At 54.4% G+C, this 20655-nt stretch overlaps 7 protein-coding genes across 7 annotated transcripts; 5 read left to right on the forward strand and 2 right to left on the reverse strand. All coding sequences in view use genetic code 12, as the record gives it.

Annotated features, from left to right (window-relative positions):
• Positions 1-30: 30 nt before the first annotated feature.
• On the forward strand, positions 31-2376 carry DAL81 (Dal81p; the record flags this gene model as incomplete). Its single annotated transcript, XM_034154492.1, has 1 exon — positions 31-2376. One exon carries the CDS (start codon positions 31-33, stop codon positions 2374-2376), a length of 2346 nt encoding a protein of 781 aa, XP_034013306.1.
• Positions 2377-3352: 976 nt separating this feature from the next.
• DIURU_001900 (uncharacterized protein) lies at positions 3353-5053 on the forward strand (the record flags this gene model as incomplete). The annotated part of the gene is made up of 1 exon (XM_034154495.1): positions 3353-5053. One exon carries the CDS (start codon positions 3353-3355, stop codon positions 5051-5053), a length of 1701 nt encoding a protein of 566 aa, XP_034013307.1.
• A 1313-nt stretch (positions 5054-6366) lies between these two features.
• ACC1 (acetyl-CoA carboxylase) lies at positions 6367-12990 on the forward strand (the record flags this gene model as incomplete). Its single annotated transcript, XM_034154496.1, has 1 exon — positions 6367-12990. One exon carries the CDS (start codon positions 6367-6369, stop codon positions 12988-12990), a length of 6624 nt encoding a protein of 2207 aa, XP_034013308.1.
• Positions 12991-13239: 249 nt separating this feature from the next.
• Positions 13240-14058, reverse strand: DIURU_001902 (uncharacterized protein; the record flags this gene model as incomplete). The annotated part of the gene is made up of 1 exon (XM_034154497.1): positions 13240-14058. The coding sequence occupies one exon, from the start codon at positions 14056-14058 to the stop codon at positions 13240-13242; it is 819 nt and encodes a 272-aa protein (XP_034013309.1).
• A 717-nt stretch (positions 14059-14775) lies between these two features.
• DIURU_001903 (uncharacterized protein) lies at positions 14776-16137 on the reverse strand (the record flags this gene model as incomplete). The annotated part of the gene is made up of 1 exon (XM_034154498.1): positions 14776-16137. One exon carries the CDS (start codon positions 16135-16137, stop codon positions 14776-14778), a length of 1362 nt encoding a protein of 453 aa, XP_034013310.1.
• Positions 16138-17005: 868 nt separating this feature from the next.
• DIURU_001904 (NAD(+) diphosphatase) lies at positions 17006-18271 on the forward strand (the record flags this gene model as incomplete). The annotated part of the gene is made up of 1 exon (XM_034154499.1): positions 17006-18271. The coding sequence occupies one exon, from the start codon at positions 17006-17008 to the stop codon at positions 18269-18271; it is 1266 nt and encodes a 421-aa protein (XP_034013311.1).
• A 790-nt stretch (positions 18272-19061) lies between these two features.
• On the forward strand, positions 19062-20207 carry DIURU_001905 (uncharacterized protein; the record flags this gene model as incomplete). Its single annotated transcript, XM_034154500.1, has 1 exon — positions 19062-20207. The coding sequence occupies one exon, from the start codon at positions 19062-19064 to the stop codon at positions 20205-20207; it is 1146 nt and encodes a 381-aa protein (XP_034013312.1).
• Positions 20208-20655: the final 448 nt, after the last annotated feature.

Here is a 20655-nt window from a genome sequence, read left to right on the forward strand (position 1 = left end):
GTAAATTGTGGGCGTGCCTGACCCCGCCAGATGTATGACGAGAAATCCTATTGGGAGCAAGCGGGCGACATTTTCTCCAACCTCGGCTACGATGATCCAGCCGCTCACGACTTGTTGGCGGTGGCCAAGCTCGACGTCGACGCCGCCGTGGTACCGTGTTCCCAGTGCCACCACTTGGACGTCAAGTGCATTCCGCTCAACCCGAGCCAGTGTGTCGAGTGTGAGCGTAACCACCGCCAGTGTTCGTTTATCCACGCCAACCCCAATACGACTACCCCTCACCCGCGGCAGAAACGACAAAAGATCGACCATCCGTCGCCGCTAGGTAGCGCCGAGACGACGCCGCTATCGATGACGGCGCCGCCGCCGCCGACAAGCCAGCCGTCGTCGCAATCGGCGCAACCGGCGCCGCCGCCCATGCTTCTGAATACCCGCAAACGAGGCTACAGCCATACCACCCACCCCATGCAACAGCAGCATCAGCAACAACAACAACAACAACAACTGCAACTGCAACAGCAGGCGCTACCGCGACACGCCAGTCCGTCGCCCAACCCACAGTCGCAGACGAGTTTCCCGAAACTGTCGTTCTATATCGGCGCGACGCTGAGCGCCTACGACCCGCTGGTGGTAGGAGCAGTGTTTCGAGCTAAAGAGCTGAGCCATACCCGTGAGCGCATCCAGCGCATCGACTTAGTGGATAATAACCCTGCGGATGGTCGCGGTCCTCGCAGCGACGCTCTGCTCCGGAAAGTGGCGCCGCTGGTCCACTTCATCCTCAAAGATGACCAGACACCGCAACTGTTTGCCCAGCTGACTCAGGATGTCGATACCGTGGAGAAATTGGTGACGCCGCACGGACCCAATTTGGTCAACTTATATTTCAGAGTGGTGCACCCGACCTACCCAATATTGCACAAACAGGTGTTTTTGGAGAAATATCAACGCAGCCATCGCGAGTTTTCGGCGCCGTTATTGGCAGCAGTATACGCGTTGGCGATTCAGTGGTGGGACCATGATCCTCAATTAAACCAGTTCCCGCGACCCGATGTGGAAAAGTTACTAAAAGTGGGGCTGACTAACTTCTTTTTGGAAGTGTTAAAGCGACCAAAGCTCTCAGCCGTACAAGCGGGGCTATTATTGCTTCAGTGTAAACACATTGTTGACCACCGCAAACTGACTAATGTTGAGGCGCGCAACGCGGATTATAGCGACTGGGTGCTTTGTTCTCAAGTGGTGGCCCTCAGCGAGGAGATGGGGCTCGGGCTCGATTGCAGTGGCTGGCAGCTCCCCAAATGGGAGCGGTCGCTCCGTAAACGGCTTGCCTGGGGGGTATTTGTGGAAGATAAATGGCTCGCGTTGAAGAACGGGCGACCGTCACATATTCCTGGATATAATTGGGCGGTTCCGTTAATTAGTGAGAGTGATTTCCCCGAGCGACAAGGACGGCTAAATCTGGCAACTACGCCCCATCTGGAAGCGCTGCCAATGTCAGTAGGGTCGCCGTCGCCCGATATCGAGGCCGGTAAAAAGATCTTTGTCCAATTCGCTCTGCTTTCACGGATATTGGGCGATATCTTAACCGAGTTGTACCTGCTTCGCGCCATGCAAGAGATCACGGGTCTATCACAAGTGCTCAATGTGGCCAAACCGTTACAAATCAGGCTCAAAGAGTGGTACCAAGAGCTACCCCAGGAGCTCCAGATGAGCGCCGTGCTCCCGCAAAAGCTCTGCGCCAACGGCACCCTCCAGCTCGCGTACTTCGCCACCGAGCTCACGTTGCACCGCAAAATCATCACCATCCTTTGGCAGGAACAAAAAGGCGGCAACCAAGTACCCCCGCAATACGTCACTGCCTGCCACGACGCCGCCAAGACGCGGTTGACGGGGCTGATTAAGTTTGTCCAGGAGCTCAAGCCGCAGCACATCCACCTGTACTGGCACCTGTGTCTGGCGGCCAACTTCACGTTGATCGGGACGTTTGCGGCGTTGTTGTACTGTCTGGCGCCGCTGCCCCAGGACCGGGACTTCTACCGGAGCCAGGCCAACCACTACCGGTACGTGCTCAAGGTGTGTTCACGAGGGTTTGATCAGGCGGGCCAGGCGCTTGCCGAGATCAAATTGATGTACAACCAGATCCCCGGGCTAGGCGACGACGACTACCCGGTACCGCCGCCGCAACCGGGGCCGCCGCCGCCGCCGCCGCCGCCGCGCAACCGGCTCGACCGCAGCCGCCTGGAGATGCTGGCGGCCACCGATAATTCTTTTCTGTTTCAAATGGGGGACATGCCTCATCAGGGCAAAGGCCATCTGGACATGCTGCCGCTGGAGCTTATCCGCCAGCAGATGGATGTGTACGACAAGAGCCCCCACTAATTATGTACTATATATATCAATACCTCGTGACTCACACAAATTGACTCGGCGCCTAACGGCGCCCCCTGCGCCGCCTAGCGTCGCGACCAGCAGTAGATCAACACCACCACAGCTAACAATAGTGCTTACACCAATACAACTATTGAAGAACTGCGTCAGTGATTAGAAAGGTCTACGAATCGGCTTCGTGGCTATTCCGAGTCAGTTGGGCAACGTGATTAATTGAGCAATTAAGGCGTGGATAATTAGAGAACGTGGTGGTGGTGGCGAAAGGGGGAGGCCGTTAACGGGGCTGAGATTGTGTTAGGGCGCCGTTCGGGGGTGCTTGCGGCGCCAATTTGCGGCACCCTGTTTGCGGCGCCCTTTTTGCGGCGCCCTTTTTGCGGCGCCAATTGGCGGCGCTATGGCGTTTTTCTATGCCTTTTAAGTAGCGCGGAAAATGACGGGAGTGAGCGGCCATAGCCCGCTTATCTGGGGGCGAGGCGCCGGATGGGGGTCCCACGGACGTATACCGCCGACGAACCCCCAGCCAATACATATACACCACAACGCGCCAAGACAGGGGACAATAAAGCCATTAATCAGTTTAGTGGAGTTCAGATTTTGTCCACAAGTAGAGGAATTGACTCACTGGAAGGACTCCCGCTTAAGAGTGGGGTGACTACGAGTCATGCCCTTCCGCTGGTAGTCATCCGCACTCACACCAGACTCAATAAAATCACCACCAACAAACAAACCTCCCTTAACAACCAAACAAACAAACAAACAAATAATTTCGACTACTACTCGTGATCGATTCATTTCAATCGTAAATACCTATAATATCTTAATGTTTTTGGTGGCTAGCGGCCTTCGCCACTAGCCACTAGCTGGCCTGTATGTAGGGTGCGAGCGTTAATCATCGGTAGGCGGTAAGCCACTGACCCCATACTCCACCCTTTCTCCGCCGCCGCCCCGTGCCCTTGCCGCCACCCCAATGGACCGCAAACAAGGCATCACCCACCAGATCCGGCTGCGGTTGTCGGCGGGGGCGTTCGCCGACGACCGACTATGGAAACGCTTCTCCGCCCGCCGGCTCGAGCTCATCGACACCCTCGACTTGTCGCTGAAGAAGGCGCTGGAACAAGAAGCCGAGATCCAGAACGTCGCCGAGCTGTTGCGCAAAGAGTTTGGCTACCTGGTCGAGTACACCCAGGACTTCGACAAGCTTGTCCGGGCGGCCGTCCAGCTGGTTCGCCGCAACCGCAAACGGCTGCTGAAGCTGAAGAAGCCTGATCCTAAACGCCAAAAGCACCTGACGCTGCTGCCGGAACTGGAAGAACAGTTTATCTCGGAAATTGCTCGTCTCCGGGACGTCCACGATGACGTGGTGGACTTGCTGTACCCAAGGACGAGAGCTCAGTCTACCGTCGACCACGCCAGCGCTACCATCAACCACATGCTTGCCCAGCCTAAACTACCGCCGTTAAAGCAGCTAGACATCCGAGATACCCCCGATTTCGACCAGGGGATCCTCAAGTGCCGCACCATCCTCATCAACTTGATCGACCGCCTGAAACTGTGTGCGGAGCTGGTGACGAAGAAACTGGGTAATCTCCAGCTTTTGGGACAACTGGTGATCTCGGCGTGTATTGCCTACGTGTTTGAGAAGCTGTTTGACCAAGTGAACCCCAAACTGATCGATTACCTTCGCGGTAAATTGGAAAACCCTCGCCATTTAGCTGAATTCTTTAGGCGGCTCGACCCTAATGCGCCTCAAGTGACCGACGAAGTGGCGGTGATTTCGTTATACATGTTGTTAGGCGGGTGCGTGAAGGATTTCGGGTTCACGCTGACGATGATGCCGTTGGCAAAGATGTTTTTCTTTTGTATCATGCGAGACTACCCGTTTTTCGCTAAAGTGGCCACTGATTTCGAGTACTATGAAGGGAGAGGGGCCGTGGTTGATACGGATAATACTCCGGTGGCGCCAGCAGCGCCGGCAGACACCGCTAGTGCGGGTGCCGCCACCGTTCCGCCACCGGTTCCGACACTGGTTCCGGCACTGGTGCCGGTGCCGGTAGCGGCGCCAATACCAACACCCCTGACCTACCCCACCACCACCACCACCGCCCCTACTTTACCCCCGCTCGCGACGCTCGCCGAAGCGCTGGCGCGAGTGCTTCCGATACCGCTGGCGATATCCAGCACCTCCCACACTCCTGCCGCCACCCCGCACGCGCGTCTGCCGGTGATCGCTCCCGTCACCGCTTCCGTCACCAAACACCGCAAAAAGGTCCTACTTCAATTTTGCGATAAAGTGCTTGAGTTTTCCTACCCGATCCAAAACAGTGCCCCGCCCCGCCACGGCGAGCTCATTGAGAATGCCCGGCTGGCGTTCCACCTTGCAAATAACACCATTGTCGGTCTACGAGATTTGCGAACCCATCAACACTTGCTGAGTGATAGCGACTTGGAACGCGTATTTTTGCACCACGAGGTGATTGAGATCGAAGTGTTTACCATGGGCACCAAGGCCATCCCTATATATGAGCTTACGCTGACGGTTACCGGCCACCAAGGCGGCGATGGCGGCAATAATAATGGTAATGGTGGCAATAGCAGTGGCGGCACTCAACCCCGCTACTTGCTCCCACCACTAAAGCTCCCCGTCGACAACTTCCAGCCGTTACTTTAATATTCTAGCATCCAGCATGGTGAGACTCTGAATATCACCCAACTCTCTATATAATTAATTAGACCCACTTACCCTAATAAGACACAGTAATTGCACTACTAAGCAAATTCCACCAAATTGAATTCAAACAGACCTAACTGCACCAATAAGATACAGATAAGTAAACACTGAGAGGGAGCCTTTGTCTAGATAAATTAAAATGACCCCATATACTCAATTTTGCCACCTACAGTAGAATGAACTCCGATGGGAAGCCAAAATCTTCGATAAACTAGAATCACCCAAAATACTTAACTCGACCAAACCACGCTTAGCCAAATTAGATAGGAATCCATAATCAAGATAGAAAGCCAAAATTAGAGTCACCCAACTAAATTTAATTAGCCACACTTACACTAATAAGACACCCCTACAACAAGTTAAACTTTGAGAGGGAGATACTGGATACTAGAATAAAAATGGAATCACTGTCAGCTAACTCTAAATGGAAGCCTATCCTTTCCAATTGTATCTCAAGATAAATCTCCTCGTCTAATCAAAGAAATTTATTAGACTTTTGGGCATACCCCTTGTGTCACTGTTGATGCCGGTTGGGGGGCTGTCGTCACCGGAGCTACAGGCGGCTAATCATCGTGGGCGCATTTAAATTCTCTCGCGACTCGACGAGCCGGCGCGGGCTCAAAACCAACCCACTGTGAGGGAGGAGGCCCATCGCGGCCGTCCCGGGGCCAGAGCCATCAGCTCCGAGATCGAGGCGGACGCCCCATCGCCGGTGCGAGGTCCTCCACGGGCCCCTAACGAACGGGGACGGAAACTTAACCTAAACTGAGATAGCCAAAGATACCCACGAAAGAGAGAATTTATTGAGAAAATTAGACGACGAAATTAAACTAGAACCAGCTCCAGTAATTGAATGTAGCCTTACTGTAGGGGGTCCTTTTATTAGGTGGTTTGCTTGAGGTAATTGGCGGTAGTGGCGCCGGTGGTTTTCTGGAGACGGTTCGCTCACTGACGTAACCAGCTTGCATGCAGGGCGCTGCGCCCAACACAATTCGTTGGGCACACCCAAAAACCATACCTACGAGCGCTCCGTTAAATATAACACGATTGCGGTTCCTCGGCGGCTATACCCCCCGTTTATTCCCCCCGTTGTCTCGAGCCCCCCGCGCCCGCACCCTTTATTTGTATGTATTGCCAGGAAAAGCCCTTCGTTGAACTACTAAAGGGTAGTTTAGGAGGGCGATGCCATTCGCTCAATTCCAGTCCAAATTGACCCCAATCGATCCAATACTAACCCCAGATTACCTCGAAGCATGTCTACGAGCACCCAGAGCTACGCCGAGATGCACGAGCAGCTCCCGGCCCACTTCAAAGGGGGCGTCCCCATCGCCAGCGCCCCCGACGATAAGCTTGCCCACTGGATCCGCGACCACGGCGGCCATTCTTACGTCAAGAAAGTGTTGATTCTGTCCAACGGCATCGGCGCCATCAAGTGTATCCGCTCGATCCGCCGCTGGCTGTACGCGATGTTTGGCGACGACCGCACCATCGAGTTGGTGGCGATGGCGACCCCTGACGACTTGGCGGCGAACGCCGAGTACATCCGCATGGCCGACCAGTTTGTCGAAGTCCCCGGTGGCACCAATAACAATAACTACGCCAACGTTGAGCTCATCGTCGAGATCGCCGAGCGCGTCGGCGCCCACGCCGTGTGGGCGGGGTGGGGCCACGCCCTGGAAAACCCGTTGTTGCCCGAGCTGTTGGCCAAGCACAAGATCATCTTCATCGGTCCCCCGGCGCTGGCGATGCACTCGTTGGGTGACAAAATCTCCTCCACCATCGTCGCTCAGCACGCCCGCGTCCCCTGTATCCCCTGGTCGGGCACGGGGGTCGACGAGGTGGTGGTCGACCCCGCTACCAACTTGGTGTCGGTGCTGGACGAAGTCTACGCTCAAGGTTGCTGCACTGATGCCGACGACGGTCTCGCCAAAGCCAAGAAAATCGGGTTCCCCGTGATGATTAAGGCCTCGGAAGGTGGTGGCGGTAAGGGGATCCGTAAGGTCGATAACGAGGCCGACTTCCACGCCCTTTACCACCAGGCGGCGGCGGAAATCCCCGGGTCGCCCATCTTCGTCATGAAGCTCGCGGGGCTGGCGCGCCACTTGGAAGTGCAATTACTTGCCGACCAGTACGGCACCAACATCTCGTTGTTTGGCCGTGACTGTTCCGTCCAGCGCCGCCACCAGAAGATCATCGAAGAGGCCCCCGTCACCGTCGCCAACAAGGACACTTTTACCGAGATGGAAAAGGCCGCCGTCCGTTTGGGTAAGCTTGTCGGTTACGTGTCTGCCGGTACCGTCGAGTACTTGTACTCCCACGCCGACGACAAGTTCTACTTTTTGGAGTTGAACCCGCGGTTGCAAGTGGAACATCCCACTACGGAAATGGTCACCGGCGTCAACTTGCCGGCGGCGCAGTTGCAGGTGGCGATGGGGTTGCCGTTGCACCGTATCCGCGACATCCGTATGCTCTACGGCGCCGACCCCCACCTGGCGCTGCCCATCGACTTTGAGTTTAAGGAGGAACTGCTGGTGACCACCCAGCGTCGCCCTCAGCCTAAAGGTCACTGTACCGCCTGTCGTATCACTTCGGAAGACCCCGGTGAAGGGTTTAAGCCTTCCGGCGGTGACTTGCACGAGTTGAACTTCCGGTCGTCGCTGAACGTGTGGGGTTATTTCTCGGTGGCCAACAAAGGTGGGATCCACTCGTTCTCCGACTCGCAATTTGGCCACATCTTTGCCTTTGGTGAAAACCGCCAGGCGTCGCGCAAACACATGGTGGTGGCGCTTAAGGAGTTGCTGATCCGGGGTGACTTCCGCACTACTGTCGAGTACTTGATCAAGTTGTTGGAGACCCCGGACTTTGAAGACAATACCATCACCACTGGGTGGTTGGACGAGTTGATCCTGAAGAAGTTGACCGCCGAGCGCCCCGATCAGACCATCGCCGTGTTGTGTGGTGCCGTCACTAAGGCCCACATCCAGCTGGAAGAAGATAAGACCGAGTACATCGCCCTGTTGGAAAAGGGTCAGGTGCCGGCGAAGCTGTTGCTTAAGACGATCTACCCCGTCGATTTCATCTACGAGGGCGAGCGGTTCAAGTTCACTTGCTCCAAGCTGCTGGACCTGCTGTACACGTTATTCCTCAACGGGTCGCGGGCTGCTGTCGGTGTTCGCCCGTTGTCTGACGGCGGTCTCTTGGTGGCGATTGGCGGTAAGTCCCACGCCGTCTACTGGAAGGAAGAACCCGCCGCCACCAGAATCTCGGTTGACGGCAAGACGGCGTTGTTGGAAGTGGAAAACGACCCCACCCAGTTGCGTACCCCTTCTCCCGGTAAGTTGATGAAGTACCTCGTCGAGCTGGGCGACCACGTCGCCGCCGGCCAGGCCTACGCCGAAGTGGAAGTGATGAAGATGTGCATGCCGTTGATCGCCCAGGAAGACGGGGTGGTGCAATTGTTGAAGCAAGCCGGGTCCACCGTCAATGCCGGCGACATCTTGGCCATCTTGGCGTTGGACGACCCGCTGAAGGTGAAGCACGCCAAGCCCTACGAGGGCACTTTGCCCGAACTTGGCGACCCTATCGTCGGGGGCACTAAGCCCGCCTACCGTTTCCAAGAGGCGCTGCACGTGCTCACCAACATCCTCGAGGGTTACGACAACCAGATGATCATGGGGCTGAAGCTTAAGGAACTTACCGAGTTGTTGCGGTCGCCCATCCTCCCGTACTCGGAATGGAACCAACAGATCCTGGCCCTCCACCTGAGATTGCCGGCTAAGCTCGACGAGCAGTTGGTGCTGCTTGTTGAGCGCACCCAGCTGCGTAAGGCTGAATTCCCATCGCGCCAGATCCTCAAGTTGTTTGCTAAGTTCCAGGACGAAGCCGAGGACGCCACCGCCTACGCCGCCACCGTGGCGCCGCTTGTCGCCATCGCTGAACGCTACAAGGGCGGGTTGCAAGAGCACGAGTTTGAGGTCATCGCCCTGTTCTTGGCCAAGTACTACGACGTCGAACACTTGTTTTCGGGGGAAAACAACCGTGAGGACGACGTGGTGCTCAAGTTGAGAGACGAAAACAAGCTGGACCTCGCCAAAGTGACCAAGGTGTGCCTCTCCCACCTGAGAGTGCTGGCCAAAAACAACCTCGTGGTGGCGATGTTGGACCAATACCAGCCGCTTTTGCAACAGCTGCTGACCATCGGTGCTCCCATCAAGCGCGAATTGAAGAAGATCGTCACCCTCGACCTGAGATTGTGTGCCAAGGTCACGCTTAAGGCTCGCGAAATCTTGATCCAGCTGTCGTTGCCCCTGATCAAGGAACGGTCGGACCAATTGGAACACATCTTGCGCACGCTGGTGTTGCAGACGCTGTACGGCGAAGTCTACGCCCAACACCGCGAGCCTAAGCTTGAGATCATCCAGGAAGTTGTCGACCTGAAGCACACCGTGTTTGACGTATTGCCGCAGTTCCTTGTGTCGTCGGACGAGTGGGTGGCCATGGCCGCCGCCGAAGTGTACGTCCGCCGCGCCTACCGCGCCTACCAGCTCGGCCCCATCCGCCACCACTTCCACGAGAAGTTGCCCGTGATCGAGTGGGCGTTCCAGTTGCCCGACTCCAAGTACACCCTGCTTGCTAAGGGTCCCGAGCTGATGAACCGCACCGACTCGGTGCTGGACTTGCTGTACGTTGTCGACTCCCGCGCCGCTCTGAAGCCTCGTTTCGGGGTGCTTGTGCCCTCGAAGCACATCGACGACATCGACGACGTGTTGCCCGTGGCCCTTGAAAAGTTGATTAAGGACGATGGTCTTGAAATCGACGCCGGCGAAGGCGCTGCTCCCGCAGGTAAGTCGTTCTTTAACGTGGTTAACATCGTCGTCGAGCTGATTGAAGGCTACCTGAGCGAAGACGAAGTGTTGCTGAAGTTGGCTCAGTTCCTCCAGGAATTCAAGGAAGAAATGCACACGGCGCTGGTGCGGAGAATCACTTTCGTCGTCGCTAACCAGATCGGTGCTTACCCCACTTACTACACCTTCACCGCCCCTGACTACGCTGAAAACAAGGTTATCCGTCACATCGAACCGGCGCTCGCCTTCCAGCTCGAGTTGGGACGCTTGGACAACTTCCACATCAAGCCGTTGTTCACCGACAACCGCAACATCCACGTCTACGAAGCTGTCGGCAAGAACTCGCCCTCGGACAAGCGCTACTTCACTCGCGGTATTGTGCGCACGGGTATCATCTCGCAAGAAGTTGACATTGCCCAGTACCTCATCCTGGAGCTGAACCGGTTGATGCTGGACATTTTGGACGCCCTCGAGCTCATCGACACCCTGAACCTGGACTTGAACCACATCTACATCAACTTCTCCAACGCGTTCAACGTCCAACCTCAAGATGTTGAAGCCGCCTTCGCGTCGTTCCTCGAGACTTTCGGCCGTCGTTTGTGGCGGTTGAGAGTCACCGGCGCTGAAATTCGCATTGTGTGCAAGGACCCTCTGGGCCAGCTGTTCCCTCTCCGTGCCATCATCAACAACGTGTCTGGCTACGTCGTCAAACTGGACATGTACATGGAGGTGAAGAACCCCAAGGGCGAGTGGGTGTTCAAGTCGCTCGGCCAACCTGGGCCCATGCACTTGCGCCCCATCCTGACCCCTTACCCGGCCAAGGAACTGTTGCAGCCTAAGCGGTACCGCGCCCACAACATGGGCACCACCTACGTCTACGACTTCCCCGAGCTTTTCCGCCAGGCCACGCTTATCCAGTGGAAGAAGCACGGCGGCAAGCCTCCTAAGGACGTGTTTACCCTGTTGGAGTTGATCTACGACGAAAACGACGAGTTGACCCCTGTGGAACGTGAACCTGGTGCCAACAAGATCGGGATGGTGGGGTTCAAGATCACCGCGAAGACTCCTGAGTACCCCCGCGGCCGGTCGTTTGTGGTGGTGGCCAACGACATCACCCACAAGATCGGTTCTTTCGGTCCTGAGGAAGACAAGTACTTCAACAAGTGCACTGAACTCGCCCGCGCTGCTGGTATCCCCAGAATCTACTTGTCGGCCAACTCTGGTGCCCGTATCGGCATTGCCGAAGAAATCTTACCCATGTACAAGGTGGCGTGGAACGAACCCGGCAACGCCGACAAGGGTTTCCGCTACTTGTACTTGACCAGCGACGACCTTGACCAGCTCCAAAAGGACGGTAAGGCCCACTCTGTCACCACTGAGCGTGTCGTTGAGGACGGCGAGGAACGTCACGTCATCACTGCCATCATCGGTGCCGACGACGGGTTGGGGGTTGAGTGTCTTAAGGGTTCCGGTCTCATCGCAGGGGCCACCCTGAGAGCCTACAAGGACATTTTCACCATCACTTTGGTCACTTGTCGCTCGGTGGGTATTGGTGCTTACTTGGTGCGTTTGGGGCAAAGACTGATCCAGATCGACGGCCAGCCTATCATCTTGACCGGGGCCCCCGCCATCAACAAGTTGCTTGGTCGTGAAGTGTACTCGCTGAACCTCCAGTTGGGTGGCACTCAGATCATGTACCGTAACGGGGTCCTGCACTTGACCGCCCCCGACGACCTTGCCGGTGTGGAAAAGATCATGGAATGGTTGCTGTACGTGCCTGCTGCCCGCGGGATGCCCGTGCCCATCTTGGAGTCGCAAGACCCCTGGGATCGTGACATCGACTACACCCCTCCCAAGGGTGAGCCCTACGACGTGCGGTGGATGATTGCTGGTCGTGAAACCGACGCTGGCTTTGAACACGGGTTGTTTGACCGTGACTCGTTCCAGGAAACCCTTTCTGGCTGGGCTAAGGGTGTCGTCGTTGGTCGTGCTCGTCTCGGCGGTATCCCCATGGGTTTGATTGCCGTCGAGACCCGCATGGTGGAAAACTTGATCCCCGCCGACCCCGCCAACCCTGCCTCCACCGAGATGATGATCCAGGAAGCCGGGCAAGTGTGGTACCCCAACTCGGCCTACAAGACCGCCCAGGCCATCAACGACTTCAACCACGGGGAACAGTTGCCGTTGATGATCTTGGCCAACTGGAGAGGTTTCTCCGGGGGTCAGCGTGACATGTACAACGAAGTGTTGAAGTATGGGTCGTACATTGTCGACGCTTTGGTCGAGTTTAAGCAGCCGATCTTCACCTACATCCCTCCCACCGGTGAGTTGCGTGGGGGTTCGTGGGTGGTGGTTGACCCCACCATCAACGCCGACATGATGGAGATGTACGCTGACGTCGAGGCCCGTGCCGGTGTGCTTGAGCCCGAAGGGATGGTGGGTATCAAGTACCGTCGCGACAAGTTGGTGGCGACGATGGCCCGCTTGGACCCCACTTACATTGCGTTGAAGGAACAGCTTGCTAGTGCTCCCGCCGAACAACAAGCGGAAATTGCCGCTAAGTTGGCCGCTAGAGAAAAGGCGTTGTTGCCCATCTACGCCCAGATCTCGGTGCAATTCGCCGACTTGCACGACCGCTCGGGGAGAATGTTGGCCAAGGGGGTCATCCGCAAGGAGTTGGAGTGGAGAGACGCCCGGCGCTTCTTCTTCTGGCGTTTGCGTCGCCGGTTGAACGAAGAGTACGTTCTCAAGATGATTGGCGACGTCATCGACGCCACCCGCTTGGAAAAGGTCGCCTATCTCAAGTCGTGGATGGCGCTGGTCGACTACGACAACGACGAGGAAGTGTGCACGTGGATCGAACAGAACCACGCCAAGTTGCAAAAGCGCATCGGCGAGTTGAAGCACGAAGCCCACCGCAAGCAAATCAAGAAGTTGGTGGCCGAGGACGGCGACGCCGCCGCCTTGGTGCGTGAATTGTTGGAAAAGATGCCCCAAGACCAACGCGATAAGGTGTTGCAAGGGTTGAACTAAATAAACTTGTATATTATTTATTAAACATTTGAATCAATTACTGAAATTAAAATCAAAAGTCAGGGTACTCCGAGCCAGTAACTTGTTATAGTCATAATCAAGTATTGTCCATCATGTTCTTGATATCTATCAATTCAATACAGACTCAATTCGGATCGTTTAGTCATGAATTCATTTAGTCAAGGAAGTTAACATGATCTCATTAGAATATACACAGCTATCAAACGGTGCTGGAATTGAACCAATTTGCTATGCCCTTAATTGCTCGATATTCTCGCCGAGGTCATCGATCCAGCGGCAGATCAACTCCGCCATTGCCTCCACTTGTTCTCTCATAAACAGCGGGCCTTCAAGACACAGCACTAAGTGGGTATACTCCTCCCCCAGGTCTTCACACACCACCAGCGATACACACAGGTATGTTTGTTCAGTGATGGCCATAAACCCGTAGTAAAGCACGGCAAACCGGTACATAATTACCTCGGGGTCGTGGGCAGTAAATACTTGGAGAGTCAGGCAAAAGTGGTCCAATTGGGTATCGGTGATGGTATCAGTAGGTGGTGGCGGCTGGAGATGGTGGACTTCATTAGTTTCCTCTGGTTTTTCAACTGAGGGGAGCGGCGGAAGTAAACTAGCATCGTGCTCCACTTGAGCCAGCATGATGCCCACCCGTTTCGCCATCCAGGCCACTTCCTTGGCATAAGTATCGTCGCCGTACTCTCGTCGAAGCTTTTTAAGCTTTTTCAAGGCCCGTTTGTGGAGCAGATTGACCTCATCGGTGTGGTTTTGTTGTTGGCGCTGTTTGATATGAGCATCGATATCGGCGTTAATTGTGGCCAATTCCTGCTCAAGTTCAGTGTATTGAGCCTCAAACGTCGTTACTGCTGTCTCCACCAATGACAATAGCACGTGTTCGTCGTAGACGCTGGCTTTGCCGTTGGCGGCGGTAAGGCAGTTGAACCACTCAGAGAGGGGAGTCTCCACTTGAAGGATATCGTCAGCCTCAAGCGTTACCACTGCTGGTTTATCCGATTTGCCTGACGTCCGCAGCTTTCGTTTTAGTGCCATTTAGTGGAAACATTGGTGGATTTCTTCATGGTATAGGGTGTAGACGGTCATTGCTGAGTACCGCAGAGTCTCGGACTTTGGTGGATTCCCACGCGCACAACCGTGATTAAGGGTATCTTATGTTCACGACGAATTGTGGATCAGAAAATCATAATTTTTAAAAAATTAGAGATATTTTGTCATTGTTGAGTTGGAGTGGTGAAAGTTTTATATTGGAACGAGTCTTCCTCGGGTTACTTGGGCGACGTTGGAAGCATAAAGCCAAGCCGCATCCATCATAATAATGATGACCCTTGAAGTATAATAAAAGATATACGTGGATGAAATCATCAACTTCATGAATAACGATATTGCTGAAGCTTCTTCTGTTGGCAACTCTGCCAATTATAGCTTAAACTTCGTTTGGTGTCACCTAGATCACGTGATGTAAACCCCACAGAATTGGTCGCACTTAATTTTGGAAACACTGATGGACTACTAACTTGGATGAGGTGTGAAGCATAAGACCAGCTCAGGCAGTAAACAATACTTGAGAAAAAAACTCAGGATCACGAATTCCTCCACAAGCAGACCTAAGTCTACATGCTGTCTTAAATTTACTTACTCGCTGGGGTAGTTTCCAAACGCTACTAAAACTATTATACAAGCGTATGCTCCGAGTTGTCCGACCAGTCCCAATAAAAAGCTTTATCTGTATATTTCCCTACCTGTATAACCTCAATCGTGAAACTCTTCGGCGTCGCTCAAGTCGCCCAATTCGAAATCTGTCTGCTGTTCTAATCGCGTGAAGGTGTCGGGGACAATCTCGCCGTTTTCGTCGTAGCCGACAAGCCACAAGTAGAGCGTGATCGTCAAGTTGAACCAGAGGTAGATCAAAAACGCCGCCCCCGTCACCACCAACACGTAGGCACTGTGGTCACTGCCCAATTTGTGGACCAATTCAAGCTGTTCTTCGTTGGCACTCATAAACGACAACCCCGATAACGTCAAGCAGAACGGGGGGAAGTATTGAAATGCTCTGATCTTACCATCGGGAGTGGTGGCTCTATCCTTCAACATGAAGCAAATTTCAATAACTCTCGTGATCCCCGCCGCCATAAGCGCCATGCCAAACACCATGTGCACCTTGGTACTGATCAACGTGTGCTGGGTGTGTTCACTCATACTCCACCCGGTAAACACTAAGATAATCGACGGTACCCACGACCGACGATTACCGCGAGAAAGCCACATCCCAAGAAGACCACCACACCACCAGATGATCCCCATCGCAGTGTGCTGGTAGTCGCCCATCCACCAGGGCTCGTCGCCCCACCGGTGTTCGGTGAAAGTATTAACAATGCCCCAGAGACAGATCACCGTCAGGTCCCAGAACTCCTGGGAAAAGTACTTTGAGGAGTCGGAATCGGCGAGTTGATGCTTGCGGATCCAAGGGATGAGGAGGACAAGCACGAGGATGAACGAGTAGGCGATAAACGCGGTACCCATGATCCCGTGAGCAAGACACTGGCCGGTGTGGCCGCCATAGCAGAAGCCAAAGAGGGCGACGACGGCAAGCATGACGCGGATAAACCCGAGAAGCACCCCGAGACTCAGAAGCCACTTGTAGGCGGTAGTTAAACGGCCCAGCGCCGAGTTGTCGGCCAAATGCGGGTAGAACTTGTTCATGACGGCGTTGGACCCTTGAAGAAACGTACCGATAAACACCACAGCCCCAAGCCATATCGAAAGGAACCACAGCGTCCCGTAGGAGGTGCGGTTTTCGTGGTTATCGGTGTTATCCGGGAACCGAAGAAACAACAGCTCCACCACCAGATACACACACAGCACGAGCTGGAGCGGTACCGAGACCTTGAGCCGGTCGGCACAGGCGAAAGCCGCCAGCACCAGCGGCAAGAGCACGAGCAAGGCGACGGCGAAGATCCAGTGGGCCGTCTTCAGCCCGGCGTTTATCGGGTTGAACTCGGGGCGGTCGTCGGGGTTCATGTACTCCATCGGGTCGTGGGACTCGCCCATCTCCATGGCGGCAGCAATCGCCACCGTGGCCGCAAGCACGGCGAGATAATGGAGGCGTCCCATGGTTCTATGGTAGGGAGGGGGTGGGTCAGTATATGGACACGTCTGGCGTAAATTTCGCGGTTTCCGGACCGTGGGACAGGGCTGCGAACCAACGTTATCATAGCTCGACTAATTTGGCCTGTCGAAGAGTTGACAGTTGTGCCGAGGGACGTCAGCCTATGATGTATCGCTAGATTGTCATCGAGATAAATTCAAGTTTACTTAGGCAATTTAAGAGAGTTTCTTTACAAGTTTGTCGTGGGTGTCGTGTCTCGGGGACTGATGGCCCGCGGGGTGAAAAATCGCACCACTATTTTGGTGTCAGACAATCCCCCGCGCTCGCTGCCTCGTTCGCACTGCTTATATCGAATTAGTAGCCAGTGGTAGCTACACCGTGTGAGACCTCGACAACCCTTATCAAGTGTACCACGACTATAGCATATACCACACTTAGATGTGGGCGTGTTTGGTTGATGTGAAGGGCTGTGTGGGGGCAGGTGGTGGGGGTGTCACAAAAGCCCGACGTTTGTGACATCATCTGTCTTCCCGTGGTGTACCTAGATCTTTTTATACCGTGAGTAGTGCTGTTATCTGGTTCGTGGCCTTGATTGCTAATGACGTGCTCGCTATCGCAGCCACTGATAAGCCCGTGTGCAGGCCATCACCACGACAGCTTGTCCACAAAGTCTACCAATAACCACCCAGACTTAGCCTTAATAATCAATTAGATCGAGTCTACTCGCTAATCTAGCCTGTCTTATTTACTTTATATACTCTTTTCATCCAGTTTATCCTCGGTATTTGGGAATTTAGCAATCATGTGCTGACGGGGGCGAACGCCGATGCGGGGGGCGAAATGCTTCGCTCGCTCGTGTGTCGCCGCTTCTCCATGAGCCACTCTGTCCACCTGACGGTGCTCGAGCTCCAGCTGAACATGTACTTCGGCACCGAGGTCGTCAACCGGGTGCTGTTTTTGCGGGAGAACGGCGACTTCGTCCACGACGCCATCACCCACCCCAGCGCTCGCTTCATCTTTTACAATAAGACCGACCCGTTAGTGGTCAAACCCAGCGATAACAAGCTTGTGATCCTTACCAATGGCGACCACCAGTTGATTAAACTGCCTACGGATGTGGCGGCGGACGAAGGGCTCGCCCGACACCCCCAGTGGCAGCGGGTCGTCCGCACCTGGAGCGAGCTTAATAAGCTGATGGACGCCGATATCCGCAACAAAAGCCCCGGGTTCGTATTTTTGGGTCTCTACGACCAGAGCGTGGGGCTTGATTTACACCTGTTGAAGATTTACGACGACGAGCGCTACCTTGATTTCCAGGGCCGTTACCAAGGGATCCCCTTCTTTGCCGTCGACGTCACCAACTTCCCCGACGTCGCCGACCTAGTGGTTAACCACGTGAAACAGGCCGTCAAAGGCGACGACGACGCCGAGGTGTTTTTCACCTATTCTCGCCGCCACTACCTCTCGTTCCCGCACCACGAGGCCGCGCTCTATAGCCACGGCAAAATGTACTTGGACTGGCTATCCCGCAACTTATTCTGCCCTGGGTGTGGCTCTAAAGTGATCCCCATCCACGCTGGCGGCAAACTCCGATGTACCAACAACTCTAAAAACGATAAAGATGACTACCAGTGTCCCGTGCGTGGCGCCAGCGTGTCCAATTTGTCGTTCCCGCGTACCGATGCCGTCGTCATCACTGCTGTTACCAATACCGACCGGTCCAAGATCCTTTTATCGCTTAACAAGCGCCACGCCAACACCAAGATGTACCTGTGTACTGCGGGTTTCATGGAGCCGAGCGAGACGGTGGAGGTGGCGACTCGCCGTGAGATCTGGGAGGAGACTGGGGTCACCGCTAACAGCGTGCTGCTCGTGATGACTCAGCCGTGGCCGTTCCCGGCTAACCTTATGATTGGGTGCATTGCCACCGTCGAATTTAATGGAGAAAACGAGCTGATCGACTTGGACCACGACGGCGAGTTGATCGACGCCAAGTGGTTCGACACCCTGGTGGTGCGCAAGCTCGTGTACCCGGACGAGCAGCTGCTCGACGTCGACATGTTGTTGCCGATGCCCGAGCTGATAGCGTTCTCGTTGATCAAGTTGGTCGTCGACGAGCACCTGAAATTTAAGCTATAAACGATTTATAAGGAGATAGGCGGAGATAGAAGATAGATACACAAGCATATGTGGTTTTCCTAGAACTGATAGGATGCAATCTCAATTAGACTTTACTAAAGTCAGATTAGAGCTAATCATTTTTGTCTAGGGCTTCGCTGCATACCGTAAATGTGCTCGGGGGAACGGATTGTGGAGGCGATAAGCCAATATCAGCGCATGTGCTTTTTCACTCTTTCGCCAACAAGAGCCGAAGGGGCGCGGCGAGATGTTGCTGCTAAAAACAATGGTAGGTACGGTGGTGCCACAGGTCACGCCGGGGTGGGTAATAATTGCCGGTGGTACTCGAATCAGTTTCAGCGATAACGTAGGCTGGGGTGCGAGCCCGGGAGGGTGGATCCTGCGTTTAGGGTGCGGAATACGGGTCTACCGGCTACAGCCAAGACATTTTGACGTGGGTAACCCCTGACACCCCGCGTTGACACCTGTCAAACCGAGACAGTAGCGGGTTACAGACAGAAAAGTATAACTCCGATAGCTCGATAACATACGAAATAAGACAGACACCAGTGGTTGCTTTGTCGCCATTTTTCGACGATCAGTGCCACGCGTACGCGCGGACGTCTCGACGCGAGCCCCAAGACAATGGAGCCTACAAAGGGAACGGCCCCACTAATGCAAATAGAACGCGAGCCGTACTATCACCCGCATCATCAACAAACTTCGCGTGCCAATCGAAGCAAAGGCTCCTGGCCCATCCATCTATAAATAGCCGACTTTGATCCCCCTCCTAAACCATACTTTCCACACGATGGTTGCCATTGCCTACCCCTTTTTAATCTCTCTCGCTGCTGCCTTGGTGGTGAGAGACCAGGCTCCCAAGCCGCTTTCGTTCACCTTGAACAAGCACGACAAGAAGGAAAAGGTGAGACCCAACCCCACCACCCGCGCCAAGATCAATGCTAATGAAGACGTCAGGCTTTTCGCCAACGGCGACTCGTACTTGATCAACTTGGGGGTGATTGACCAAAACCAAGAATTGCAATTGGTGTTGGACACTGGGTCTGCCGACTTGTGGGTCGACGCCGCGAAGTTGCTGGACACTTCGGCGTTCACCAAGGACGGGCAGAAGTTTGGTATTGAATACCAAGACCAGCTGATCGTTAGGGGAGAATTTGGCACCTCGTCGGTGTGGCTTGAAAATGGTGTTGAAATTAAAGATTTGCAGTGGGCGTTGGCCACCGACGTCGAGTTGACCACAGGCGAGATCCCCGGGATTTTGGGGATCGGCAAGGGCATCAACGAGGCCGGCTACCATAGTTCGGGCACCACCTACCCCAACTTCACCCAGAAGTTGAAGGACCAAGGGTTGATTGCGCTGAACTCGTACTCGTACTACTTAAACAAGCTCGGCACCGCCACTGGTACCATTACCTTCGGTGGTCGTGATCTCGCTAAGGTCAAGGGCCCCGTTGCCACTTTCTACCCCAGTACCACTGACGAAAACGCCCGCTTCGATACCGTCACCGTGTCCAAGTTCACCTCGGCCAACGGCGGGTCGGCGCCCGGGGTTGAAGCAATCTTGGACACCGGCACCACATTGACTTACATCCCCGCCAGCGTCATCAAGCTGTTGAAGGTGCCTGGTGTGTCCGTGGACATCCGCGGTACCTACTACATCGGCTGCAACCAGCCGACGACCAAGTTCGTGTCGTTTTGGTTTGGCTCTACCGAGATCAAGGTTAGCTACCACGACTTGGCCATCCCCGAAACTGACGACAACGGCAACGCCACCGGCAGATGCTACTTCGGGTTCCAGTCGTCGACCCCTGAAGAAGGTTACACCCTCGGGGACTCGTTCTTGCGCGGGGCTTACATCACTGTTAACCACGACAAGAACCAAATCTTGATCTCCGACGTCAACTTCACCGACACCGAAAACATCGTCAGCATCTAGATGATGCCAATGACCACTCTCAGATAAAAATAAACGCTCGGTAAAGCAATTACATCAAGTTACGCTTAGTGTAGACAAATCGACCACGGCTTCAGGTACCGTATCTTTGAAATTGCAGGTGAAATTCCGAAGATCGGAAGTATTGTACGTGCTTTTGGAGAATTGGCTCGCAAACCAGTGACAAACTTGAATCTAGTGCACGACACTTTCCTTCCACACGTTGGCATCATGTTTTCTTCTCTTGTTATATAGATCGCTAAGACGAAACCAACGCAAAACTGTCAATACCACGTATTTAACTTAAGGTTTGCGTTCGTAATTAGTTAGGAAGATCCAAAAAATTAATCTTGCATCAAGCACTTCAACCTGTTGGGATTTCGGTCCCCGGCCTCTACTAGAGACGTGTTGGTAATAACTGAGTCAGTTATTGTTATCTTATCTATGCGTT

The sequence above is a fragment of the Diutina rugosa genome, assembly GCF_008704595.1.
Source record: "Diutina rugosa strain CBS 613 chromosome Unknown scaffold75_size39877, whole genome shotgun sequence".
Taxonomy (NCBI): Eukaryota; Fungi; Ascomycota; class Pichiomycetes; order Serinales; family Debaryomycetaceae; genus Diutina; species Diutina rugosa.